We start from the raw sequence: 23,394 nt of genomic DNA, 5'->3' as shown, positions 1-23,394 counted from the left end.
GGAATTATTCAGGCCAAAGCATTTGGGAATTCTATCCAGGTTGGGATAATAGGCGCACAGGGCCCACAATAAGCTGGACACGTGGGTCCTCTAATGGAGGTTCTTTGAAATTTGATGGACCACTTGGTTACTTTTCTCTTGCTTCCTCGGGCACAATAAATAAATTGCTCCACTCTAGCAAATGGTCCAGTTCTTTGCTGTATAGAATATTAATGGAAGGTGATCTGTGTTTATATTCATCCAGAGAAGTAAGCTTGTTTGGTTGCAATGACAACATAACCTAAAAAGTTTTGATTTTGATCCCTCTCCCTTCCCATTTATTTCGACATCAACTCCTCTCTTCCCACCCCCCCGGGCCTCCCTCTCCCATGTGCCATTAATTCCTATTTTAATTCATTCTATACAGTACTGGTACTTGTTTCATGTATAGTTTCGTTTACTTGTACAGATAACTCAGTCTTGATTTATTTAACTATCAATTAGTGTCTTCCGTATTGCAGTGAGACCAAGTCTTCTTTTTTGCCTGGCCAAGTTTCATGTGCCGTCAAAATCTCCCTGGGATGACTTTCAGTGTTTCACCCATATCATTGTTCGCCAGAAGGATCATCCAAGAAAACAATAGGAAAATTCTGTTACCACCTATTTCCTTGCCTATAGAAATGCCTAGAGCTTTCATGTTAAGTGCACATTGCAAGATGAATCCATCGCAAAACATAAAAGTATGGAGGTACATGTTAGAGTTTTATTTTATGTTTTGGAAAAAAAATATAATGGGAGTTATTATGGGAAAGGAGGTTATGAACTGTCGACCTAACACACCTAAATGTGAAATGAAATAAAGGGGAAGTGAGGAGAGGAAGCAAGCAAGGGGGATGAAAGCAAAATGAAGCCCACGGCTTATCTTCATGAAAGCGACTTTGATTTAATTAGTCTTTACGGCTGTGGTTAAGATTAATTATGTTCATGACGTTATGAAAATCAAAATAAGTTTCCAAGCAAACCTCATGATCTTATCCGCACAAATTTCATTACCTTAAATAACCACCACCTCTCTTCTATCTTATATTCTAACTTTTTGACCTTCAAACTTTAGGTTTTTCTTTTATTTATTTGTCATTCTATCTCACTATAAAAACAATTGTAGTATCATTGAATTATACAGGGGCTAATTATCTGTTGGGAGAGAAATATCTCTAAGGTTAAAATTTTGAGGACTACTCTGACGTTATTATCTTCATTGTCAGGGGTGTGATGCTAATTATCTTTTTAAGGATATTGTCAATCAAGCTCAGTTTTTCCTTTTTAAGAAGGGTCAATTCTATTTTATTCATATATTACCAGGCATTATAATAGGAAAGTTGATTCTTTAGCTAGATACTTGCATACTTTGATAGGGAATTCTTGCCTCTTTTATTATCATCCTCCTACCACATTATGGGAGGAACAAGATGAAACTTGTTTTAGTTGTGTCTTATTTGTATCAGTATCTAATTTTTTTTTTAAAGCAATACACAACTGCAGTGCACCTTTCAGGCAAGGGTTGATTAGTTGCATCTCAGTTCTCATTCCTTAAACTAGAATGGCTGAACGTCCTTAAAGCAAGACGGCCACGTGGGTCCAATTCAAAAAAAAAGAGGGGAGAAAAAAACAGAGAAGGAAATGTTTACATGGGAGCGGCGAAGTTGTTGTATACGTGTATTAGATTTGGGATGACGATATCAAGGTTATGTTTTTGAAAAGATGGGGCAAAAACGATCATCGTGTGGGTCCATTTCCAAAATGAAAAATAGTGCAAAGCGACAACTGGACATTGGATTGAGGTGAGTCGACTGAAAGAAGGAAAATTGCAATATTTGGTGGTGATTAGCCTTGGAATGAGGAAACATGGGAGCCAATTTAAGCATTGCCTTTTCACTTTATTTTGATACTTCCAAACACATATGAAAAATGCAGTTGATTATAGGTGAACCGGCCAAGTGGGTTGGAACATGTTTTCCAATTTATATTCCTGTCGTTTGCATGCTATTATCGTACAATATCATGGGTTCTATAAGTTGCATATAAAGCCTGAAATGAATTGTGTTGTTTGTGTTCATTATAGATTTTTAATCATGAGGCTCGTTTACGGTGTAATGAAATGTTATTTTGATTTTTTTTAAAAAAAAAAAGACATCATGACTTAATTATGGAAACACTATATAAACTTTAAAATGTAGTAAAATACTTATGAAAACATGAAATATGAAGAAATATCTCAAAAACAATGTTTGGTATATTTTGATAATCTCTAGGAATGTCTTGATAAAAAAAAATCGCAACTAAGCTATGCTTCGTAGATAAATTATACTTTAATAAAAAAACTTTTTTATATATTATTTCTATTTATTATCTAACGTTCATTTTTCCCCTCTGAAGCGATCCCTAAAGTCAAATGCCCTCGCCCAAAAATGTTGTTGTTGGGCCAACTTTTAGCTTCTGCCTTTACTTTTTTCTTATTCACGACTGCTTGTCTCTACCCAGAAAGACCACTCGCTTCTGTATTGGGTTCATTTAGTACAAACGGGCCTACTTTGTATGTTGAAAATTGGGCCTAATTGAATCAATATAAAATATTTCTGTGATCATCAAGTTAATTTATTGTACCCCAAAAAATAAAAAACAATTGCTGACATTGATCCCTCTCTCACACACACGCGCACACGCAAGGTTGACCCAAAAAAAAAAAAAAAGTCATGAATGTCGTTAGAAGATCTCCTCTGTCAAGGAGAGCACTGTTATTTATATGAAATGATTATATCAGCGTTCAAATTTCTCAATCAACAGAAATATATTTGAAAACTATATGAGACTATGAGTAATGCAATAAATTGAGCGAGGGTAGAAGGAGTGTATAAAAATGGGGTAGAGCTAGCTTCCCTCAATAATCCCCGCCCGTGCATTTTTCTTCGCCAGGCCAAGCATCAGAATTCTTCACTTTCAGACCGAAGTACAGCTGCTTTTTTACAATTTTCTTATTATTTTTCTATAATTATCACATAAACCAGGCTTAAATACTTTTTTTTTTTTTCATATGAATGTTAATCATTTAAGTTATTGGTAAAAGGGGAAAAAACGATTTGCGTTGCCGTGTCATTTTGTAGCCAAGCTAAAACTGACCTGCCATCTAATGATACCTTGGACTCCAAGCGATCAATGACAACTTTCGCACTGCTTGAAATGTAACAGACTAAATAAAACACTACTAATTATATATATAGAAAATTAATTTTTGAAATAACTCGCAGCTTTTTCAAAAAGAAAAAAAAATTACAGATCTTGTTTCTTTATTTTTAAATGCTGTCCAATCAGCTTCCAGTCTTTGAACTAAAAGCAAGTGTATGAATTATTTTTTGACAAAAATAATTGATTTTGTGGAACTTGAAAATTTAAAAATAATTAATACATAATTTTAAAATTAATTAATATATTTAAATCAAGTGAATGCAGTAATCATCAATTGTAGTCAATATAATTAATATATATAAATTAATAAACCATATTATTTAGATTAATGACGAAGACGAGAGTAACTGGCATGTTATAATAAAATGGATAGATAGAAATGAGTATATTATTCATAAAAATAATTAATGAAGAAATAATGTAATGTAAAAATTAAAATACGGATAGAGTGAAGACTGGAGAGGAGGTGGACTAAGTCAAAGGGACGTGGAAGAAAGGGTCAAAGCAGTTGCGATTATCGTCTAAAACCGGGTCCCGCTCGTTTGGCTGCACAATCAGGTAAGGACAGCGCAGCGCATCAAGGAACTTGTGGGTCCCGGATTTCATTACGTGGCACGGATACTTTCCACGCGCACGAAGACAAGTTCGAAAGGCGTGTAATGGGAACGCAGTCTCGTCACCGTCGCTGCTTTCTCTTGACACTTCCAATTATGCACGTGATTCTTTTCCCTTTCCCTTCTCAACTCAGCTCCCATGTCGACCGGAATTCATTTCATTCCTTTTCTTAACGTCTCATCAACAACATATATACATATGTATTTCAGATGTTAGCATTCAACATGTTACCTACATTTTTTTTATTGCATTTCACACGTGATATGTTATAAATGTATTCATGCATTATACTATATTGTTCACTTCACGCCATACTATATATCTTTCTCATAACTCCATTTTTTTTTTCAAGGATCGGAGAATGTCAGAAAAGATCCCTTGACCAAAGATATTAAAAAAAATTCATTGCAATTATAAGGTAATAAATTGAAATTAAATTTTTGACAAAAATAATAAAATTCCCTATAATTTAAATGAACAACACACACTAAATAAGATGATTTATTCATTTTCATATTACATGTTATTCATTTATTTATGAAATATTATTAATTTTCTTCACTTTACTTATTTGTATTCTTACATTTACTTGATTTCATTTAAAAGGTTATGAATAAGTAAAATAAAAAAATAAATAGTATTTTATAAATAAATGAATAATATACAATGTGAGAATAAATACATGGTCTTAGCTAGTATATATTGTGCATTTAAATAAGAAACAATTTTATCATTTTTGTTAGAAATTTAATTTTAATTCAGTACCTAATAACTGGTAAAATTTTCAAACATTATGAGGTTTTTTTTTTATTAGGGGGTCTTTTTTGACATTCTCCCTAAATAATATCATTGGTATATAAGGTTGCGTGCGCTTGACATTCTTATTTCACTTCAGCATGCAACGCATTATTTCTTTGCAATATAATGAATATTTATCTTTTATACACTTGTTTGAAATCTACAAAATACAACAGGCCAGCCAAATAAAATAATATTTTATATACATTTTGGCAAGAAAATGATTTTGGGCTAGCTTCTCGCTTTTAAATTAAAGAACGATGCGATGAACAGAGTCGAAGCGTACCGTACTCAGCTATAATATAATTAAGATATTTAGATTCAAACATGTTATATATATATATATACACTCCCTTCGTTTTTATATATAAAATATTTTTTTATAAACTTATTTTTTTAAAATATAAGAAGAAATAATAATATTTTCTAGTAATTAAATATTTTATTCTTATCTTGTAAAATAAAATAAATTATTAATTATATATTTTTTCTATTACCATCATAATATCAATTATGATATTATTAAAGGTAAAAATAAAAAATTATTATATTTTTATATGAGTTTAATTAAATAATAAACTTTTATTGATATACAGGATTTAATTTAAAATATTTTATACATAGAAACCGAGAAAATGTATATATAACATCTTAAAAAGAACTTAATTACACACATGTCGATCAATGTTGTAATACTATATATACCGTGCGTGCGTGTATTAAATTGAAGAAATAATAAAGGAAGAAAATATGCCGACTCAACAGTGGAAACAGAGACGTCCGGAGGAAGACACGTGGGGGATTTGTTTAATCGGAGCCGCAATTTGCTCGATCTCTTCAATCTGGGTATGTAATAATCACGTGCATAGAGAGTGACGCATAATATGTCAAAAACTTAATTGTGTATGGGTGACTTCATACTGCGAAATGCTTTGCTACAAATTTTCAGTTGATGCGAAAGATGAATGTAACGGAATGGTGAAAAATGAATGAAAGATTCATTTTTTAAGGAATAAATTATGACCGACGAAAGACAAATTGGACTTTTAAATTGAGTAACGATAAAGACGTGCACTGTGTATGTATACTGTGACCATGTTTGTTGTCATGCTGGCTCGCCGTACATGGATGCCGAGTCGCATCACCCTTGATTCATTTGCCTCTGTCGCCAGATGAGACTACTCATAATGGAATTATGATTTTTTCCCTTCTCTCCATCAATTAACAGCATGCTCGCTTTGCATTGTTCCTTGCTTTTATTTTGTATATTACATAAAATTTAAAATTAAGGTACTTGAGTGTGTGTGTGGGTTTTTTTTTTTTTTTGAGAGATAATGTTGGTCATGCATCATGTAAGGACGTTAAACACAATTGGATGAGACTAAGAACAGTGGAATTGTGAATTTTCTTTCTCTAGACGAGAGCATGCTCGTCTATAGTGGTTTTAATCACTCATTCACGCTTGTAAATTTTCTTTTTTGGTCAACTACTAAATGATTGACGTGGCTATTCAGCGATCTCAGCAAATGTGCGGGCCAAAAGAATGATAACCACGACTTTTATTGTAAACTTGATGAATTCATTTTGAAAAAAACAAGAGAATTAGGAAAAAGTTCAAAATTTAAATCATTTAAGCATGGGGTTAATCTTGTTTGGGGTTCATCATACTTATCCATTCTGATAAGATCTCTTTTAAATCACCTTTTAAGATTGCAAGGTACAGTTAATTAGGATGGAGGGGTCCAAATTAATCAGAGATCAAGTCACTGCAATGCCAACAACAATAAATAAATGCATAAAAGGCAATCAGGAAGGATGTGACTCCACTTAATCTGATCACGTTGAATATTCCCCTGTACCATTTTTGTTTCCTTCTTTAATTTGCTAGGTAACATACAAAAAGATTATTTACATCAGATAAGCTTGAACGGTTCATAATTCATATAATCAATAAAGTGAGATCCAGCCAGTGGATGGAATAATATCCTAGTGTCACGATGCATGCGTACAAGTTAAAATTCCAACAGAAGTGGAAATCAGGAAAGTGCACTTAATTATAACTGTGTGACAGAGTCGTGGGTAATTTATCTGGTTTGAAATAGGAAAGACGAGGGAAGCTTCCGGATTGCCCCACAAATATCACATCATTATACTGTGCACCCAACCTTAGGGGATTTTAGCTAGGGGCGTACGAGGAGCCGCCCAATGAAAGCCATTGACATGGACGCATTCATGACCCGTTCTGTATCTGAATGTGAACATATTCCGCCTCCTTTTCTCATACCTTTCTCTTTAATTTCTCTCTGGAGTTGCATTTCTATCTTTCCTTACCTTTTTCCGCATATTTTGGGGATTTGCCTTTCGTGCTCATCATCTTTAAGATGATCTTGACCCTTCATTTAGTTTTAAAATAATTTCTGTTGTTAATTTTAAATTTTATATTTGTGAAAATAAAAATTATAAAAAAAATTTATTAAGTTTTGGGTGTTTAAAATTCATCTAAATAATCAATTTATAAAAATTATAAAAAAATTAATCTTAAATTAATTATTTAAATTATATCTGGATTGTGTAGAATATATCTAGATGATTAGTTTATAAAAGATGTAAAAATATTTATATTAAATTGGATTGGATTAAATCTGTATTAATAAGATCGATTATCAATAGATTTATTAAAAAAATCAATCTTTTTACACATTTTTATTTTGATAAATATAAAATAAAAATAAAAGTTTAAATCTGAATTCTCCAAATCTTGTCAAAAGTAATGTATATGATAGTATTTATCATGCAATAAACACTGAAAGCAATCTAGGTTTAACATTAAAAATTTTTATTTTTACAAATATAATGTTTAAAATATTTACAAATTAACTTAGAATCAATGGTAGAGATTACTTTAAGATACAATAAAAGGTCAAGACCACCCCTTGAGGGCACGTGCTCATCAGACGGATCCGTATTTTGGTGGGGCCGAGGATTGATGCTCTCAAAACCTTTACTTTTTGCTTGGTTAATTTCTGATTATGAAACCAAAAGTAACGTATCATGACAGTGATCCGTATGCTTTTCACATATATTGGATAAGATGTAGCTGGCTTCTGAAAATCTTCACCCATCAACCGTACGTTTTGTATATTTAAATCACTTTTTTAAAAATCGAATCGGGCCGGTCAGTTGGACCAATTAAACTGTTAACTGGTCTGATTCAAAGGAAAAAATCATTTTAAGAATTGAGCCGGTTTGAGCCGTTTCGAACCTGCGGTCGGACCGAGAACCGAAATCAAGCCGGGAACCGGATCCGATTTTCAAAAACTGAACTGTTCAAATTTTTTTTATTTTTTATCAAATTTTTTTAAAAAAATGACTAATTTTTTTAATCATTTGATATTATATTTTATCATATGGCTTTTTAAGTCATGATAAACTTAAAATATTTAATTTTTTTAAGTTAAATAGCAATTTCATATGTATTTCTTATATTTAAATTATTATATACATATATAATTTTTTTAATTTCATTATTACGTCACCAGTTGGACCATTGGTCCAACCAGTTGAACCATGCGAATCGTGAACCACTGACTTTTTCGATTCAATGTCCGATCCGGTTCTGAAAACATTGATTTAAACAAGATATTCCTTAATATTATATTCTTCTCGATCTCTATTTAAAACATGAACACTCTTTTTTCTTTTAACTTTGAAAGACAATCAAACGGGGTGTTTTCTATTGATAAAAAGCAGAGGACAAGATTTACAAAACCTTCACTGCCGAATCGTCTTCTAATGGCTAAGTACTAGCTTCTCTTCAATTTGGTTTTGAATTTATGTTTTTAAATCAATATATCAACATGTATAATAAAATTTAAAACAAATATGGTAGCGCTACTTGTTCTCATTAAAAAATAATATGACTTGATTTGAAACTTTTAAGCAAACCCTAATATTTAGTTAATCTTCTAAAAGTGTTCAGATTATGGCAAACAATAAATGATCGAGTTAATTTACATAGTAAGTACCGAGACAAAATGCTATTGACACACGTACGTAGTTTTTAGCATGTACTCATCACCCTCCAACTATAAGCCCAGGATCACGAAAATATGTCAAAAGTTTTTTTTTTTTTTTTGGGGGGTGCGATGGCAGCTCCCTGAAAGACTATTTTGCTACATTTCCTTTTAGTTTTCTAAAAATTAGACACATTTTTTCATACATTGTACAAGGGTTTGATTGTTTCAAGTGATGAGTCATGCTATCTATTATTGATTATTCTGAACTCAATAACTAAAATATACAGAATTCCCGCACCATTATTACTCTTTAATAACTGAAACTGGATAACAAATTTTTAAGGAGCGCGAAACATGTACATACCTCCACTGCAAATTATAAAATAATTTTAAAGGAATTTCATTATTCCAAAATTAAATACAAGATAATATAAATTTTTTTATTAATGATACCTTTTAATATTATTTTTCAAGTATATAGAACACTGAAATAATATTGTATGGTAATAGTTAAGTTTGTAGGTGCATTTTCAAAAGTTTGTAGTTTTGTTTTTAAAAAAATAAATTTATAAAATGTCATTGTGTTTTATTGATATGTGTAATTTTGTCTCAAATTATCTTATATAATTTGAGATGAAAAGAATATTTATTTAGGATCAAAAAGTGAAAATATGAGTTTTTGAAAAATTAGCAAGTATCCTTCAAGAAAAAAGAAGATAATGATGAAGTTGTTTCATGAAATTTTGGACATAGATGTTTTTGCACGGTGAATGCATTTTTTTTTAATGAAAAATCAATTCTACCCCTTCCAAAGACTCAACCTTTCGACCGTGATAGTTCCAATTTCCAAACGAATTGCTATGACCAAAAAAAAAAAAGGATCTTTTGTGAAGGGTGGGAATCAAAGTCAAAGGTTAGGACCCCATTATCGCATCCATATTTGTTTAATTTTAATTAACAATTCTCGTCGGGGTTAATAAATTATTTTGGTCAGATGGTAAATAAAACCCAGTTTTCATCTTGCTTGCACTGTGGAATCAAATCTAATTTTACTATTTTTCCTTGGATCTTAATTATATAACAGAGTTGATTGATTCTAATTCATGATTCTTAAAAGTTGTGGCTAATCACATGGTGTAGTTTGGAGATCCGTCGATGTTTATAGAGCATGATGATGAGTAATTGATAGTAATGAGACGTTCAGAAGTTCTTCAATTTGTTTGCTTGTTTGTTTTTTTCTCTCTTATAAAGATGTTCAGAAGTTCTGTACATGTGAATCAGGGATACAGTTTCGGTGCTCGCGATTTAAAAAAATTTGGGCCATTTAAATTTTAATATGAATGATCCAAATTTTTTTAATTTTAATTTCAACTTTATTTTTATATTTTATAAAAATAAAATTTATAAATTTTTTTGATAAATATATTTATTATTAATTTGGACAATACTGATTCAATTTGAGACTTTAGATAGTTGAATTTAAATATTATAATTTTTATAAACTAACTATTTATATGTACTTTGGACAAGACATATTCAATATTAAATTTTTTAGCAATTTTTTATTTTAATAAATATAAAATAAAAATAAAAATAAAAATTTTAAATCTAGACTTTGTAGATGAAAATTTAATAATGAATTTAGAGTATCCAGAATATATCTAAATAGTTATTTTATAAAAATTATAAAAATAAATTGAATTATCTAAATTAAATCAGTACTGTTCAGATTGATGATGATTATATTTATAAAAAAATTATAAAATTTATTTTATAAAATAAAAAATTTAAAAAATTTAGACCATCCATATTAAAATCTGAATGACTCAAATCTTCTTGGGTGATTTGCTGGACTCTGAAACCGGCTCCGGGAATGAGCCATTAATGATGTACAGTATGGTTTCAGCATGCCAAGTTTCAAATAACTAGTGTCCATTAAGCACGTGATTAGTATTCTTTGACCAAAAAAAAAAAAAAAGCACGTGATTGTTATTCGCAGCTGAAACTAATTAATTATTAATGTATTCATTCATGATTCTCAGTATAACTAGCAGCTTTTCCATAAGCCCATAAAATGAACTAGAGATAAAATTAAAGTACACCTTCCTCTTCAGTTTCTTTTCACACTTTTTTGTCTACATATTTATTTTTTTTTGAGATCGAGTCAAATTTAAGAACAAAAGGGAACTTACCCCTGAAAATTGCCCCCTCTGTTTTTGGGAAAAAAAAAGGTAGTGTTTTTGCATGACTATCTGTGAAAGAAAGTATTCACACCTTTGAATTACATGCTATAATTTGTCAGTAACATGTTTTAGCACCAACTGTCTGCATGTTCATATTGAGCCAATCGATCTCCACTTTATAAAATCGTAACATACTCATGAATTATATTTTAAAGACTTTTGAAGGATTTTTAGGAGGAATTAGACATACTCCATTCGTTAAAAAATACAAGATATTTTTAATTAAATTTTACTATTTAATAAAGTAATTATTTATTTTTAAATTAACATCATCTTTTTGTATTTACACTAATTTAATAAAATATATTTTATTTTAAAATAAATATAAAATGATTTATTCATTAAGGATACTTTAAAAAAATATAATGATTATATTTTAAAATATTATAAATACTTTATATTTTTAAACATGTAACCCTTCAAAAAATATAAAAAGAAAGAGTATTTATTTATTTTTTTGTATGAATTTAATGGATGAACAGAAGCTTAGAGGATTGGCCGATAGGGTTTGGCCAAGGGAAGCCGAATAAAAAATATGTGTGGGGTATTAAGGTATCTTTCAAAGTTGGATTTAATCAATTTTTAGAATTGTTTATCTTACTTTTTTGGTAAAAAGAGTTTTTTTAATTTTTTTATAAAATATAAAATATTAAGTGCAAGTGAAAACGGTGAAGTTGGCAATAAAAAAAAAAGATTGTTGGCGCTAGCAAACTACCACTACCATAGGTGTGTCTGACCCAGTAAAACCGCAGGAAGCAGCGAGTATAGGGTCGCCACGTCAGGTCAAAACAGTCAAGTTGATCAACACGTGGCTGTTGTTCCTAAAGGATCAGTGTCACGGCCGTCATGGCAAACCCTCTCGCTTCACACGCTTTACCCATCCGCTCCCTCAGCCTCCCAGTACATTTAATCGTCACGTATGAGTCACGCGACCTTCCCCCGTCAAACACGCCTTGGCTGACCTTCCCATTGGCCATTTCCAAGCCCCGTCGCTTTGTTGTCAACCTTGAAACGCCACTCCCACTAATCCTCTCAGTTTTACTCATGAAATTTCACGGCCTAATGATAAGCAAATACTAATACTCGAGTGATGGAATCTGGCCGCGCTGTCCTGTTCCACTCAACGTCACTCTCTTTTGCTTCGAACGCGTATTTGCTCGCTAACAACTGATTAATTAAGACAAGACTCATTACAATCCCCACCACAAGTTTAAACAAATTTTTCTATGGAAAAAGAAAAAAATTGTATACGTTTGGGACACGGCGTAGGTGTCCACGCTCTACGGCTCTAGAAGGAGCGAAGAGGTGTGGTTCACGCGAGAAGGCAGAAAGTGGAAAAAGGACAGTGAGCTGAGCCCTGAACGTAGGGTCGGCGTTGTCAATCGTTACAAATGCCAAGCGCTACGTAACGACTCTATACTGCTTCCGTTACCGTTATCGTGCGTGCATATACTTCCGTCCATCTGCCTCCCCTTCCCCTCTATATAAACCATTTCGGTCCTATCTCCTTCAACTTGCGGCTCAGAATTTCGGCTCCCCTCCCAAGAGTCGTAATTATACTCTATACAAAATACTCCCGCCTTCTTCTTCTTCTTCTTCTTCCCGTTGAATTCCAGTCATCTCTTAGGTAATTTCTTCTACTTTCTCACTGATGTTCTCCATCATTCTATGGGTGTTTCTGAAATATGAATATCAAATTCACTGGAACCAAAAATAAATACACACCGTTACACTCGAAACGCCTCGTCTGCTTGTGTTTATTTTCTGTGAAAGCAATCAGTAAGGGGTCGGTGTTCTCGTGATATGCGTATTTTTTTTTAATTAATTTGAGCCCTATTCAATATCTCTTACTTTGAATGCGGCCTGTGAGTTGCTTTTATCATCTGTGATTTCTCTTCTCTTGCATTTGTCTGTGAAAGATTGAATTACAGCGACATTCGTTTATGCTTCTCGTATTTTCGAAAGCTGTCTGGGTCAAGAGTAGGTTTTCCTTCTCGATGTTTTCGTTTAATCTGCAGGTAATCGATTAGATGGGAGAAAAGCTTCGGGGTTGTGACAAATTTTCTGCTTGGATAGGATTGTTTATTTAAAATTTCCATGTGAGAATACCTTTCTGGTTGGGGCCCAGCGATCAACGATTAAACAATTGCTGTGTTAATTCACCCCCATATTGCTGTGTTCGCTTCTTTCGACTTAAAATCTCTCATACATAAAGCGCCTGCGTTTTTGGTTCTGAAGCACAATTCTAAACTAGTCATTTGATAAAAATTACATGGTTGACAGCGGTGTTAGAATTGTTATTTTGTAAATCAAATCCTGATATGTAGTCCAGTTTCCATCTCACCCTGTATTGTTTTGGGGATGATATCCATAATCCATTACAACTGCCCTTTTTAAAAAAAAAAAAAAGATTTTTTTTTAAAAAAAACAGCTGCCGAGCACCCCTCGGACTCCCCCAACCTTTTTTGTTTGGGCCGGGGACCCGGGGGGGGGGGTTGTGTGGTCTGCTATAAGGCAATATGCTTGCTGAATCAGTTGGCCTTGCTATGTGTGCGTCTTGCTTTGTGTTAATTTACACTCTTCCTTTTATAATTGTCCATGGATAGCGTTAGATCAAATGCTTTTGTGGGTGGTGTAATGAAGATATTCACAAATTTTCTCACACTGTTGATATCACAGGTTTAGCTCCTATTTTATCCCAAGAATTTCTGGGTTGAAGTGCAAAGCCGATACTTCCCTGTTTTGCTTCTTATCTGCCCTGCTAAGTTCTCTTCTCGCACAGAAAGGCTGATGCCTTGATCCTAGTATGGACTCGCAGCAGCTATTCAGTTTCAGTTTGACTGAGTCTGGGCTTCCATACACGCCATCTTATTCCACTATTCCAGCACTACCCAACAGGCTTCTCGGATGCTTGAAATTTGACACAGGAAACTCGCCTAATTCACCCTTGTCTACTCAATTTGATTCTGATTCTCTCTCTACATTGAGCGACGGCCAGGAGCAGCACGGCTCTGGGGAGATTCTTTCTGGTTTCAGCCCTTCTTATAACTCTTCTCTGGAAACTAATTATTACTTAAAGAGGTCAGTCTCACCGGTGGACCGTGTCCAAGACAGTCTGCATCCGTATTTTGCTAGGAGGTCTCTTGCACAGGATGCAAGTTCTAGCCAAAAGATCAGGCACGCATTACTGGAGTTAGAGTCCGCTCTGATGGCCCCTATTGATGGTGATGTAGTTATCACATCGAATGCTTCCTTGAGTGGCAATAACAGACCTACAACTTCTGGCCAAAGATACGGGACTTGGAGCCATGAGAGCCAAGGGTCACAATATATTCAAAGCCAGCCATCTCTTGTTTCTAGCATTAGGCAGTCAAATGAAGTTGCACATGTAGATAACCGTCACAGACTGATGGAGGAACCATGGCTCCAGGGCTTCCCACCTAGCAATTTAAAGGAATTGTTGATCGCTTGCGCCAAATCCCTCTCTGAATGCAACATAAAAGTTTTTGATGAGTTGATTGAAAGCGCTAGAAGTGCCGTGTCCATCTCTGGTGAGCCAATCCAGCGGCTCGGTGCTTATATGGTAGAAGGGCTTGTTGCTAGGAAGGAGGCATCAGGGAATAGCATATATCACGCACTCAGGTGCCGAGAACCTGAAGGCAAAGACCTGCTCTCTTACATGCACATGCTGTATGAAATTTGCCCATACTTTAAATTTGGTTACATGGCTGCAAATGGAGCCATAGCTGAAGCTTGCAGAAATGAAGACCGCATTCACATCATAGACTTTCAGATTGCTCAGGGAGTTCAGTGGGAGACACTCCTCCAAGCTCTTGCCGCAAGGCCATGTGGGGCACCCCATGTCCGGATCACCGGAATCGATGATCCTGTGTCTCGATATGCACGTGGTGACGACATAGATGCAGTTGGGAAGAGATTGACCTCAATATCAAAGAAATATGGCATCCCAGTTGAGTTTCATGGAGTGCCTGTGTTTGCGCCTGAAGTAAAAAGGGACATGCTTGATGTACGGCCAGGAGAGGCTTTGGCTGTGAACTTTCCCCTGCATCTGCATCACACAGCTGATGAGAGTGTTGATGTGAACAATCCGAGGGATGAACTTCTGAGAATGGTGAAGTCACTTGGTCCCAAGGTGACCACATTGGTGGAGCAGGAATCCAACACAAACACAACGCCTTTCTACAACAGGTTCTTAGAAACATTGGACTACTACCTGGCCATGTTCGAGTCAATTGATGTTACGCTCCCAAGAAATAGCAAGGAGCGGATTAACGTGGAGCAGCATTGCTTGGCGAGGGACATCGTGAACGTCATTGCTTGTGAAGGGAAGGAAAGGATAGAGCGACACGAGCTGTTGGGAAAGTGGAAATCAAGGTTGACAATGGCTGGATTTCGACAATATCCATTGAGCTCGTACGTGAATTCTGTGATCAGAAGCCTGCTTAGGTACTATTCAGAGCACTATACACTCGTGGAGAAGGATGGGGCTATGTTGTTGGGGTGGAAACACAGAAATTTGATATCTGCCTCGGCCTGGTATTGATGAACTGATGGTTGGAGGCGGTAACGGGGTAAGTCAAGTATTTCGCTGACTCTTCTAGTTTATGTTGAATACAATGTATGTTACTGTATTATAGGTGTCTGTTCATTGAGAGAGTATATGCACTAGTAGCTCTGTATACCGATTCTTTTATCAAATTTCTAGCAGCACAGGCTGTTTTGGTCTACAAGATGATAAAAATAATAAAACATTTATTTTCGCAAATGATTCTGGAGCCTCGAGGTGTTGGCTCAACCAAATACACATCCCAACAGTAACATGACATTCCAGGCAGCAGCCTCATGACTGCTTGATCTACACGCATTTTTTTTCCCCCGAAACGAGTCACATTATCCATCATTTACTCTAGAGAAGCAGTTAAATACAGAATCAGCAGGTCCATCGCATACAATACGAGCAAACTTTGCCACTTGGAAGCATCGAGATGAAGGGAACAGAACTTTATTTTCCTAAAACGTTTAAAAATAAATCCAAGTTGGACCGTGCTTTCCAATAGAATCGAAGAAGCCGAAGCCAACAGTGTAACACCCTAAATGAGATTGGGCGTTAGATGAGATTGGTTTACATGTTGGGCCCCAAAAAAAAAAAGACAAAAAGAAAAATAATAATAATTAAAGAAATTAAATTTATTAAATATTTAAAACTAACTTATAAAAAAATAGTAATAATAATAAGAAATATGATTTAGTTTTGAAATATATCAAATCTTCTTAGAATTATCTTTAAATTTGTTTTATCTAAAAGAAATTTTTTAAAAACTAAATGAAAAGAAAATTGAGTTTAAACTTTATAAATTCAACCTGTCCTAATTAATAACAAAAACCTAGTTTGCATCTCTTGCTCCCTCATTTAACGTTTGCTCTGCTGTTGCCGCCGATAAGGTAAATTCAGCTCTCACATCATTGCTTTGTCTACCAAAACTCTTGCCTTTTTACATCCTTCCCTTCCTTCTTTAATTCCTTTCCCGTTCGTTTGCTTTTTGATTCTCTTTCTCCTTTCTTTTCTTTTCATCTTGTGCGTCCGCATCGGAGATACACACATGTGAATAGTTTCCAGCCCATATATAGATGACGTTCACACTTTGGAAGACATGAATGGCGCTAGCTGTAATTACTGGTGGATCATACTATCCATGTTCCATGCTAGGAGCTTTTTGAAGTTTTTACCGTTGGCTCTTAGCTTCCTTTAATTATTTTGTTGCTTGATCTCCCCCTCCCCCGGGTTTTTTTTTTTTTGAAATCTGACCTATTTTATTTGATAATCTATTTTGGATAAGTGTTCCCCTTTCCACGAAATAAAAAGTAATAAAATTGTTCTTCCCTTTTCCTTGCTACGTCCAAAATAGGAAATTTGGGACAGTTAGAAACATTAAAATTTAATATTCGTCATCTCTTATTTGGGTCGTGTGGGAGTACACATAACTAAACGCATAGATAAACTCACACACACGTATATAGACATAGTATGAATTTAGATTATAAATAGAGGTGATTTTTTTTAGAATTTCCATAAATTTAATATTAACACGTCACATATTATTATAACAAACAAATAATTATAAAGGGATGTAAATTTAAAAGGGAATTTTGGGTTCTCTTGAATCGCTTTAATATCATAGAATAATCTTAGGGCAGTCTTACAGTAGCTTTAGGATAATTCTTTAATAATTTTAAATTATATATTAATAATTTTATATATATGTGACTTTTGTAAACTCTTGCTAAGAGTTTTTTGCTGCCTAAGTTGATGTGTAACCATTTATAAGCTAAAAGAGAACATGTAACTTGAGGTTTTTCCATGTATGTGCAAGCTATATTTGGTACGGTGATTTTATTCAAGTATTTCTCATGTATCATTTTATCTATTTGAGTATGATACTTTTATATAGACTATAAAAGTGCGTGTGATAAATTGTGAAGAAATTGTAAGGAATGTGATTATGAAATTTAATGAGTTACTTTAATCTTGCCTAGCATGATTGTGACTTATAGTTATGATTCAATGAAGTAGTGGATTCCTTTTAAAGCTTGCATGTAAGTTGTTATTAGTGTATATGCATGATGTGCATTGGTGAGGGGTTCAGGGGATGAGCTATTGATGTTACTATATATATGATTCAGTGACCATGTAGTTTGTCTTCACTTTATGCATAATGGTTGGTCTTATACAGGGCCCCATTTCTTAATACTTACCTGACTAGGTTTGTAAAGGGGGAACGTAACGTTGGGTTCTTTAAGAAGGGGAGCTATACTTTTGGACTTAGGCTCTGTACCTTTGGGTGGATATATCTTGAATTTCAGAGATGCTTTAATTAGTCTAGCGTGTGGATAAGCCTATGGTTTCAATCAGTGGTACAAGGTTGGATAAAGCAATAAGGGATTGCCTATTTTGCGTATGATCATGTGTTGCATCTAATGGTTATGAAATTTGTTATTTAAGCTTTTATGCTAATACCTAAATAATCTTAATGAAATTGCATGTATGCCTATATTATGTTATCTTGTGTGTTTGTTAGTTGTACATCTATGATAAAATTTTGAATTACTGAAAGCTCACCCCTTTCCCTAATATTTTTTAGGTGAACTAAGCGGAGCAAAGGGGAAGCGACCAAAGATTTGAGTGTAACATCCTCAAAAATTTAAACTTGATTAATTAAGCCTAATTAAAGTAATTAAGCTTATTACTAAGGTGTGTGGCCAGATAGTTCTAACGGGCATTTTGGTTGTAATTCTAGCCCTAAGTATGGGCTTGAAGTAAAGTTAGGTTACCCAGATATGAAAGAGAAAAAAAATATGAAGGGCAAGGTTTTGTGCCACATGTCACAGCTTCTGGATGATCTTCTATGAAACATGTGTGTTAAGCACTTGAGCAAGACTTTTCTATACTATATGTTGTGATGCATGGTCACTTTTTTATAAAAATAACTCCGTTTTGCAGCTTGTGAATTTGAGAGAAAAGGAAGAGAAATAAAGAGAAACACAAGGGAGTTCTACTAGGGCTCAAGGAATTTGGATATTGGGAGCATATTGAAGCTAGAAAACACTCAAGGTAAAGTTTTTAAACTCATTTTTTTCCCATTTCTTCCATTTTATTGATGTAAGAAGTTAGGGTTTAGTTGAAAATGATAGTTTTCAATCCATATAGCTATGGATCCAAATTCATTGACTTAAATATAGTCAATGAGAGTTATTTAAGTTATGTAAATCTAGCATTTATGACTCTATGCATTTTTAGTTGTTGAAGGTTATTAATGAATGAAAATCCACTGTTAATGAGGTGGTTTGGACAATGTGACTGTATTAATGGTTATTTAAAAGTTTAATAAAGTTAATGCGAGTTAAAGAAAACTAATAAATCTTATGGACACCCTTGCATGGGAAAAGATTGAATCTTAGGAGTGAGGAAAGATTGAGTTAATAGTAAAAATAATCCAAAGAGGGTATTAATGAATTATATTATGATTAATTATAGAGTGATTATACTGACACTATTCAAGCTTCATGAAAGCTTTAGAAGTAAATATTTGAGAGATAAAACCTTTAATCTCTCAAAAGTTTGAAGTAACCTGGAGAATTTTTTCTTGTACTTTTGTGTGTTAATTGATTTATTGAGTTATATTGATAATTAAAACGTGTAGAATTGAATAAAATGCAAGTGTGGCATGATTTGCTTGAACATCTACTTTGATGGTTTTATGAAGTTCAGTGACTTGTTGTGTAAAAAGTGCCATGAAATAGTGTTTTATAAAGCTCTATGATGTGATGGTTGAGAAGTTCAATGAATATGTGCACTATGAGAAGTTCAACGATTGTGTGATATGAGAAGTTTAATGACTACTTGTAAATGGAGTTTGATAATTGTGTGTTTTGGAAAGTTCAACAATGATGCATAATGTGAAATTCTATGATTAATTATGAATATGTCTAATGAGAGTACAATAAAATGATTGAGCATGTTTAAATAGTGAGTACTTATATACTATGAGTTATTGCATATTTATGCATTGCATGGTTACGAGAGGTGAGAGTTTGCCTAGGAAGAAGAGTAGAGAATTACATGCACGTGATATGGCTTCCATTAGAACTCAATGGTTAGCCTAGATTTATAATTTATATTGTCCTACTTGTTTAATAAAGAATTGTCCCATTAGTTTAACAAGTAACTCAAGCTTAGCTAGTTGTCCACATGTTTGATGAGAAAACTAATCTAGAGAGAATGATACCTCGTAATGTGAAAAATGAGGGGAATCATGACCCACAAGTAAGTTAGAAAACCTTAACTAGGTAACCTCTCATGTATGTTTTGGTTAGGGCGGTCTCAATGTGTAGACTATCCCAATGAGTTATAGCCCACAGTTTCGTGTCAGAGAAATAAAGATGATTTAAGGGAGGTGTGATTATGCATATATTAATAAAAATGGCGTTGTTTCTATTGTGACCCTAATGATGAAAAACATGAGTTTTTTATTATTATAACTATGTGAAAATGTAATAATAGATCTTGTGATTGGATCTTATTTCCATGAAAGAGATAGTATCACTAAATCATTAACTTATGATTATGTGTTTCTACAAATGAGAATTATGAATTGCGTGCTTGAATATGTTTACTAATTGGAAAATATTATTCTCGTCACTTGCATTTAAATTGATTGATATGTATTAGCATGAGTTGGATAGATCTTAATTACTGAGTGGTTGTACTCACCTCACTATCTTCAATATTACAAGAAGCTTAAGGGGCCAAGATAGAAGAAAACAGCCGGAGGCATAGGATTGTCATCCTATTAGCAGGCCTCCTTACTTTTAAGTATTTATGTGTATATTTTGAATGATATTGCTAACTAGTTATAATTCAATTGTGACTTACTTGCACTACATATTTTGTTAAGTTATATAGTGTATTTTGGGACTTAGGGTGTATGTGTGTGGATTGTGAGATTTATAGCGGGGCCAAAATATTAATGCAAGTAAGAATTGTGTATGATATGCGAATTATGATGCTTTAATAGTTGAATTATTTGATTAGAGCTCCCTCCTTTGTTTTTAAAATTAAAGGGTTTAACAATAAAAATGTGGTTTATAAGCATTGTGAGTGATGTGGTACTTTGTACAAGTCTATTTTAGTCTATTGACTGGAGTTTGAGTGGTGTTTGTGGCTTTTGACTTTTGATATGAGCTTTGGGCACTCAAATTTTATGTGAATAGTGAAAAAGATAAAATTTTGAAATGAGTGTCTAAATTTTTACTGAGAGATAATTTGACTGTGAAATCAAAGCCATCAGCTAGAGTTAAGAAAAAACTCTTTTTAGACACCTAAATCGCGTTATTCAAACGTTAGATAAAAAAATGAGGTATGTCAAAAACTACCTTAGGGGTTGTCAAATGGCAGCAAAATCTTGCTGTCAAATAGCATGTAATACGCCATGGTGTGTTGTGCCTGAGCCGCGGTGCATGGCGTAAAGGCTCACGAGCCACGATGCAAGTGTAATGAGCCGCGGCACACGCCTTAATTTCTATTTTGTTTCACTATTTTTTAATTTTGAGCAAATACACTGATATTTTTTGTGATTCTCATTCTTTGGCATACAAATCAAACTCTGATATTCAGTTTCTAAAGATCTTTTAGGATGTTTTAAATATTAAAAACTTAGGATTTTATTTGTAAAATTTGACAAGCATGTCACTTGCCCTGAGATAGTCTCTTAATTAATTGAGATTTAGAGTTAATTATGGAATAGTGAGGGAGATTTTACATCGAGCTTAGCTTGAGTAAGCCTTGAGCCCTACTTTAAATTAGTTTATGGAATAATCATTTGTCAATTTAGAACTTCTTTGTCATTTAGGATTAATTTGTTAATTTTTTTAGATTGATCTATTTGAAGTAAATGTTTTATTATAAAACTTTTGTAGCGAGACTTTTACTAAGAAATACTTACTTGCGTATTTGTTATGGGATGCGACATGTGTATTTGCTAACTTTGATAAACCTATGTATACTTTATGAAAAGAAATATTAGCATTACACTTTTATAATTTTGGTAGCCATTTTTAACTATTTTAAATCCTTTTTACTAAGGTTAACTTGTAAGTACGTATTCATTAGTTGAATCTTTTCATAACAATATAGCTCTTTAAAATTTAAATTAACTTTTTCTGCCATTGATACCTTTTAAAAGAATACAAATAAAAATAAAATTTAGGATTGATTTTAAACTTTTATATTATGATAATTATTTTTATTGCTTTAAATATTTTTATTATCATGATACATGATTAAGTTTTTAGTTAATGAAGTTGGGGTTGTTACAAACAGTAATAGCAAGAGGCAGCAGTGGCCATTGCCACCAACAGGAGCACAGGCATTCCAACTGAATTTTCCATCTTGTGCAATAATGCAGCCCGGCAATCCAAATCCAATTGACTTGGTCCCTTAACAATAATATATTACTTTTGTTCGAGATATCAACCACTTAACCCAGCTGCTTAATTTACTATTCACTAATCTGCAGGAATTCATTAGGCGGTGCTGCTTAATATTCAGTTGTTGTTACTTATTCGGGTTTGAAAGGCCTAACATGGTCGGACCCATTTCTCATTATGTCTTTTGGAAGGCCTCACATTGTTTGGATCTAATTGTTGTCAACCCATGGTAGTGTTTTAACCTGGGCCAAATGCTGTGCATGGATTAATTGTCATTGGACGGTTGGATTTACACCTTAGCTTGCTCGCATGGCTTTCAATCTTCATCTTGTCATCCGCCTCTGTAGTTTGTGGACACTCTCCAGAACCACTCTAGGGATGCTCAGTCCAATAAGACCTGTTTTGTATCTCGGGACTAAGTCTTTTGTACTTTAATTTCCTTTTCCATAAAAAAAAAAAAACAGAAAGACAGGTCGATAAATGAATTTCCATTGTTTGAAAACCAAACATGCACTAAAATCATCATTATTGTTTTTTTTTTATGTCGTGCAGTGCCATATTATTTGTTTTTTAACTAAAACAGTTTAGATTAAATAAGGCCGTAACTTTTTTAATTTTAATATCGTTTTTAACAATCTTTAATAATTTCTCAGTGAATTTAAAACCTAATCGACTTGTAATAGGCTAACAGCTAAACTCATGGGGGACACAACACCAATACCAAAATTTGGCCATTTCTTTACGTTATATTATCAACTTTTAGGAAATTAGTTACTATCCTCTAAAAACACTTAAAAGCGAAAATGCGCTTAAATATAAAGTCAATTTGAAATTAACAATCAGTATTAATGTCCATTATATTAGTCACGGGTTGATTTTGCAATGATTTTAACACTTGATGAGCAACATTATTCCGTTGAATAGTTTAGAATGGTTAGTGTTTATTGTGAAACAGTTTAGTTTGGAGTAAAAATGTCCTTTAAATCAAAAAATTATTAATAAAATGGTGTGTTCATATAGGCCAATAGGAAGGGAATACCAGTCCTTTCATGGTTTTTTTTTATTTATATTTTTTACACGCATGAAGCACTTACAAAAATAGCAACGTAAATTTGTTCTGCGAAATCTAATTATTTATATTAGAAAAGCAGGCCTTCATTTTCAGTTTTAATTTATCCGTTTCAATTCATTATTGATGCAAATTGGGTGAAAAATAGGGCCCTGATGATAACTCAAAAACAGTCCCAATGGTTAATTTTACACTATACATCATCCACCAGAGTAGTTTCAAGCTAAGCTTCAAACTTTGAATCTAAAGGTAGAAATTCATTTCCTAACTACATATATCATCTCCCTATCTAATTGCTTCATACTGATCTCTCCATTACATTGCCTTGATATATTATAATTAATTTTTTACAGGCGATGACGAGTGATATAAATAAATAGCAATATATGCACATAATTAAGGCCTTCTAACTAATAAAGCTAAGCAA

At 33.3% G+C, this 23,394-nt stretch overlaps 1 protein-coding gene across 3 annotated transcripts; it reads left to right on the top strand.

Annotated features, from left to right (window-relative positions):
• The first annotated feature begins 12,398 nt into the window (after nt 1-12,398).
• Nucleotides 12,399-22,319, top strand: LOC129315852 (scarecrow-like protein 21). Of its 3 annotated transcripts, none has more exons than XR_008594610.1 (5): nt 12,399-12,521; nt 13,574-15,486; nt 18,055-18,327; nt 18,414-18,524; nt 21,792-22,319. XR_008594610.1 is itself a non-coding variant. In XM_054959965.1 (2 exons), the coding sequence occupies exon 2, from the start codon at nt 13,701-13,703 to the stop codon at nt 15,456-15,458; it is 1,758 nt and encodes a 585-aa protein (XP_054815940.1). In that variant the 5' UTR covers nt 12,399-12,521; nt 13,574-13,700; the 3' UTR covers nt 15,459-15,680. The 3 variants fall into 3 exon arrangements, 1 of the variants encoding a protein (XP_054815940.1); XR_008594611.1 differs by having other exon boundaries at nt 21,988-22,315; XM_054959965.1 differs by lacking the exons at nt 18,055-18,327; nt 18,414-18,524; nt 21,792-22,319 and having other exon boundaries at nt 13,574-15,680.
• The last annotated feature ends 1,075 nt before the right edge of the window (nt 22,320-23,394 follow it).

The sequence above is a fragment of the Prosopis cineraria genome, unplaced genomic scaffold (genome assembly GCF_029017545.1).
Source record: "Prosopis cineraria cultivar Desert tree isolate PC_DT_omini unplaced genomic scaffold, ASM2901754v1 PC7, whole genome shotgun sequence".
In the NCBI taxonomy this organism is placed as follows: domain Eukaryota; kingdom Viridiplantae; phylum Streptophyta; class Magnoliopsida; order Fabales; family Fabaceae; genus Prosopis; species Prosopis cineraria.
The sequence above is the reverse complement of the archived record's forward strand: the minus strand, read 5'-3'. Positions and strand labels throughout refer to the sequence as shown.

What these genes read in the sequence shown, in the direction of transcription:
- LOC129315852 (XM_054959965.1), top strand. Translation starts at nt 13,701, where the DNA reads ATGGACTCGCAGCAGCTATTCAGTTTCAGTTTGACTGAGTCTGGGCTT.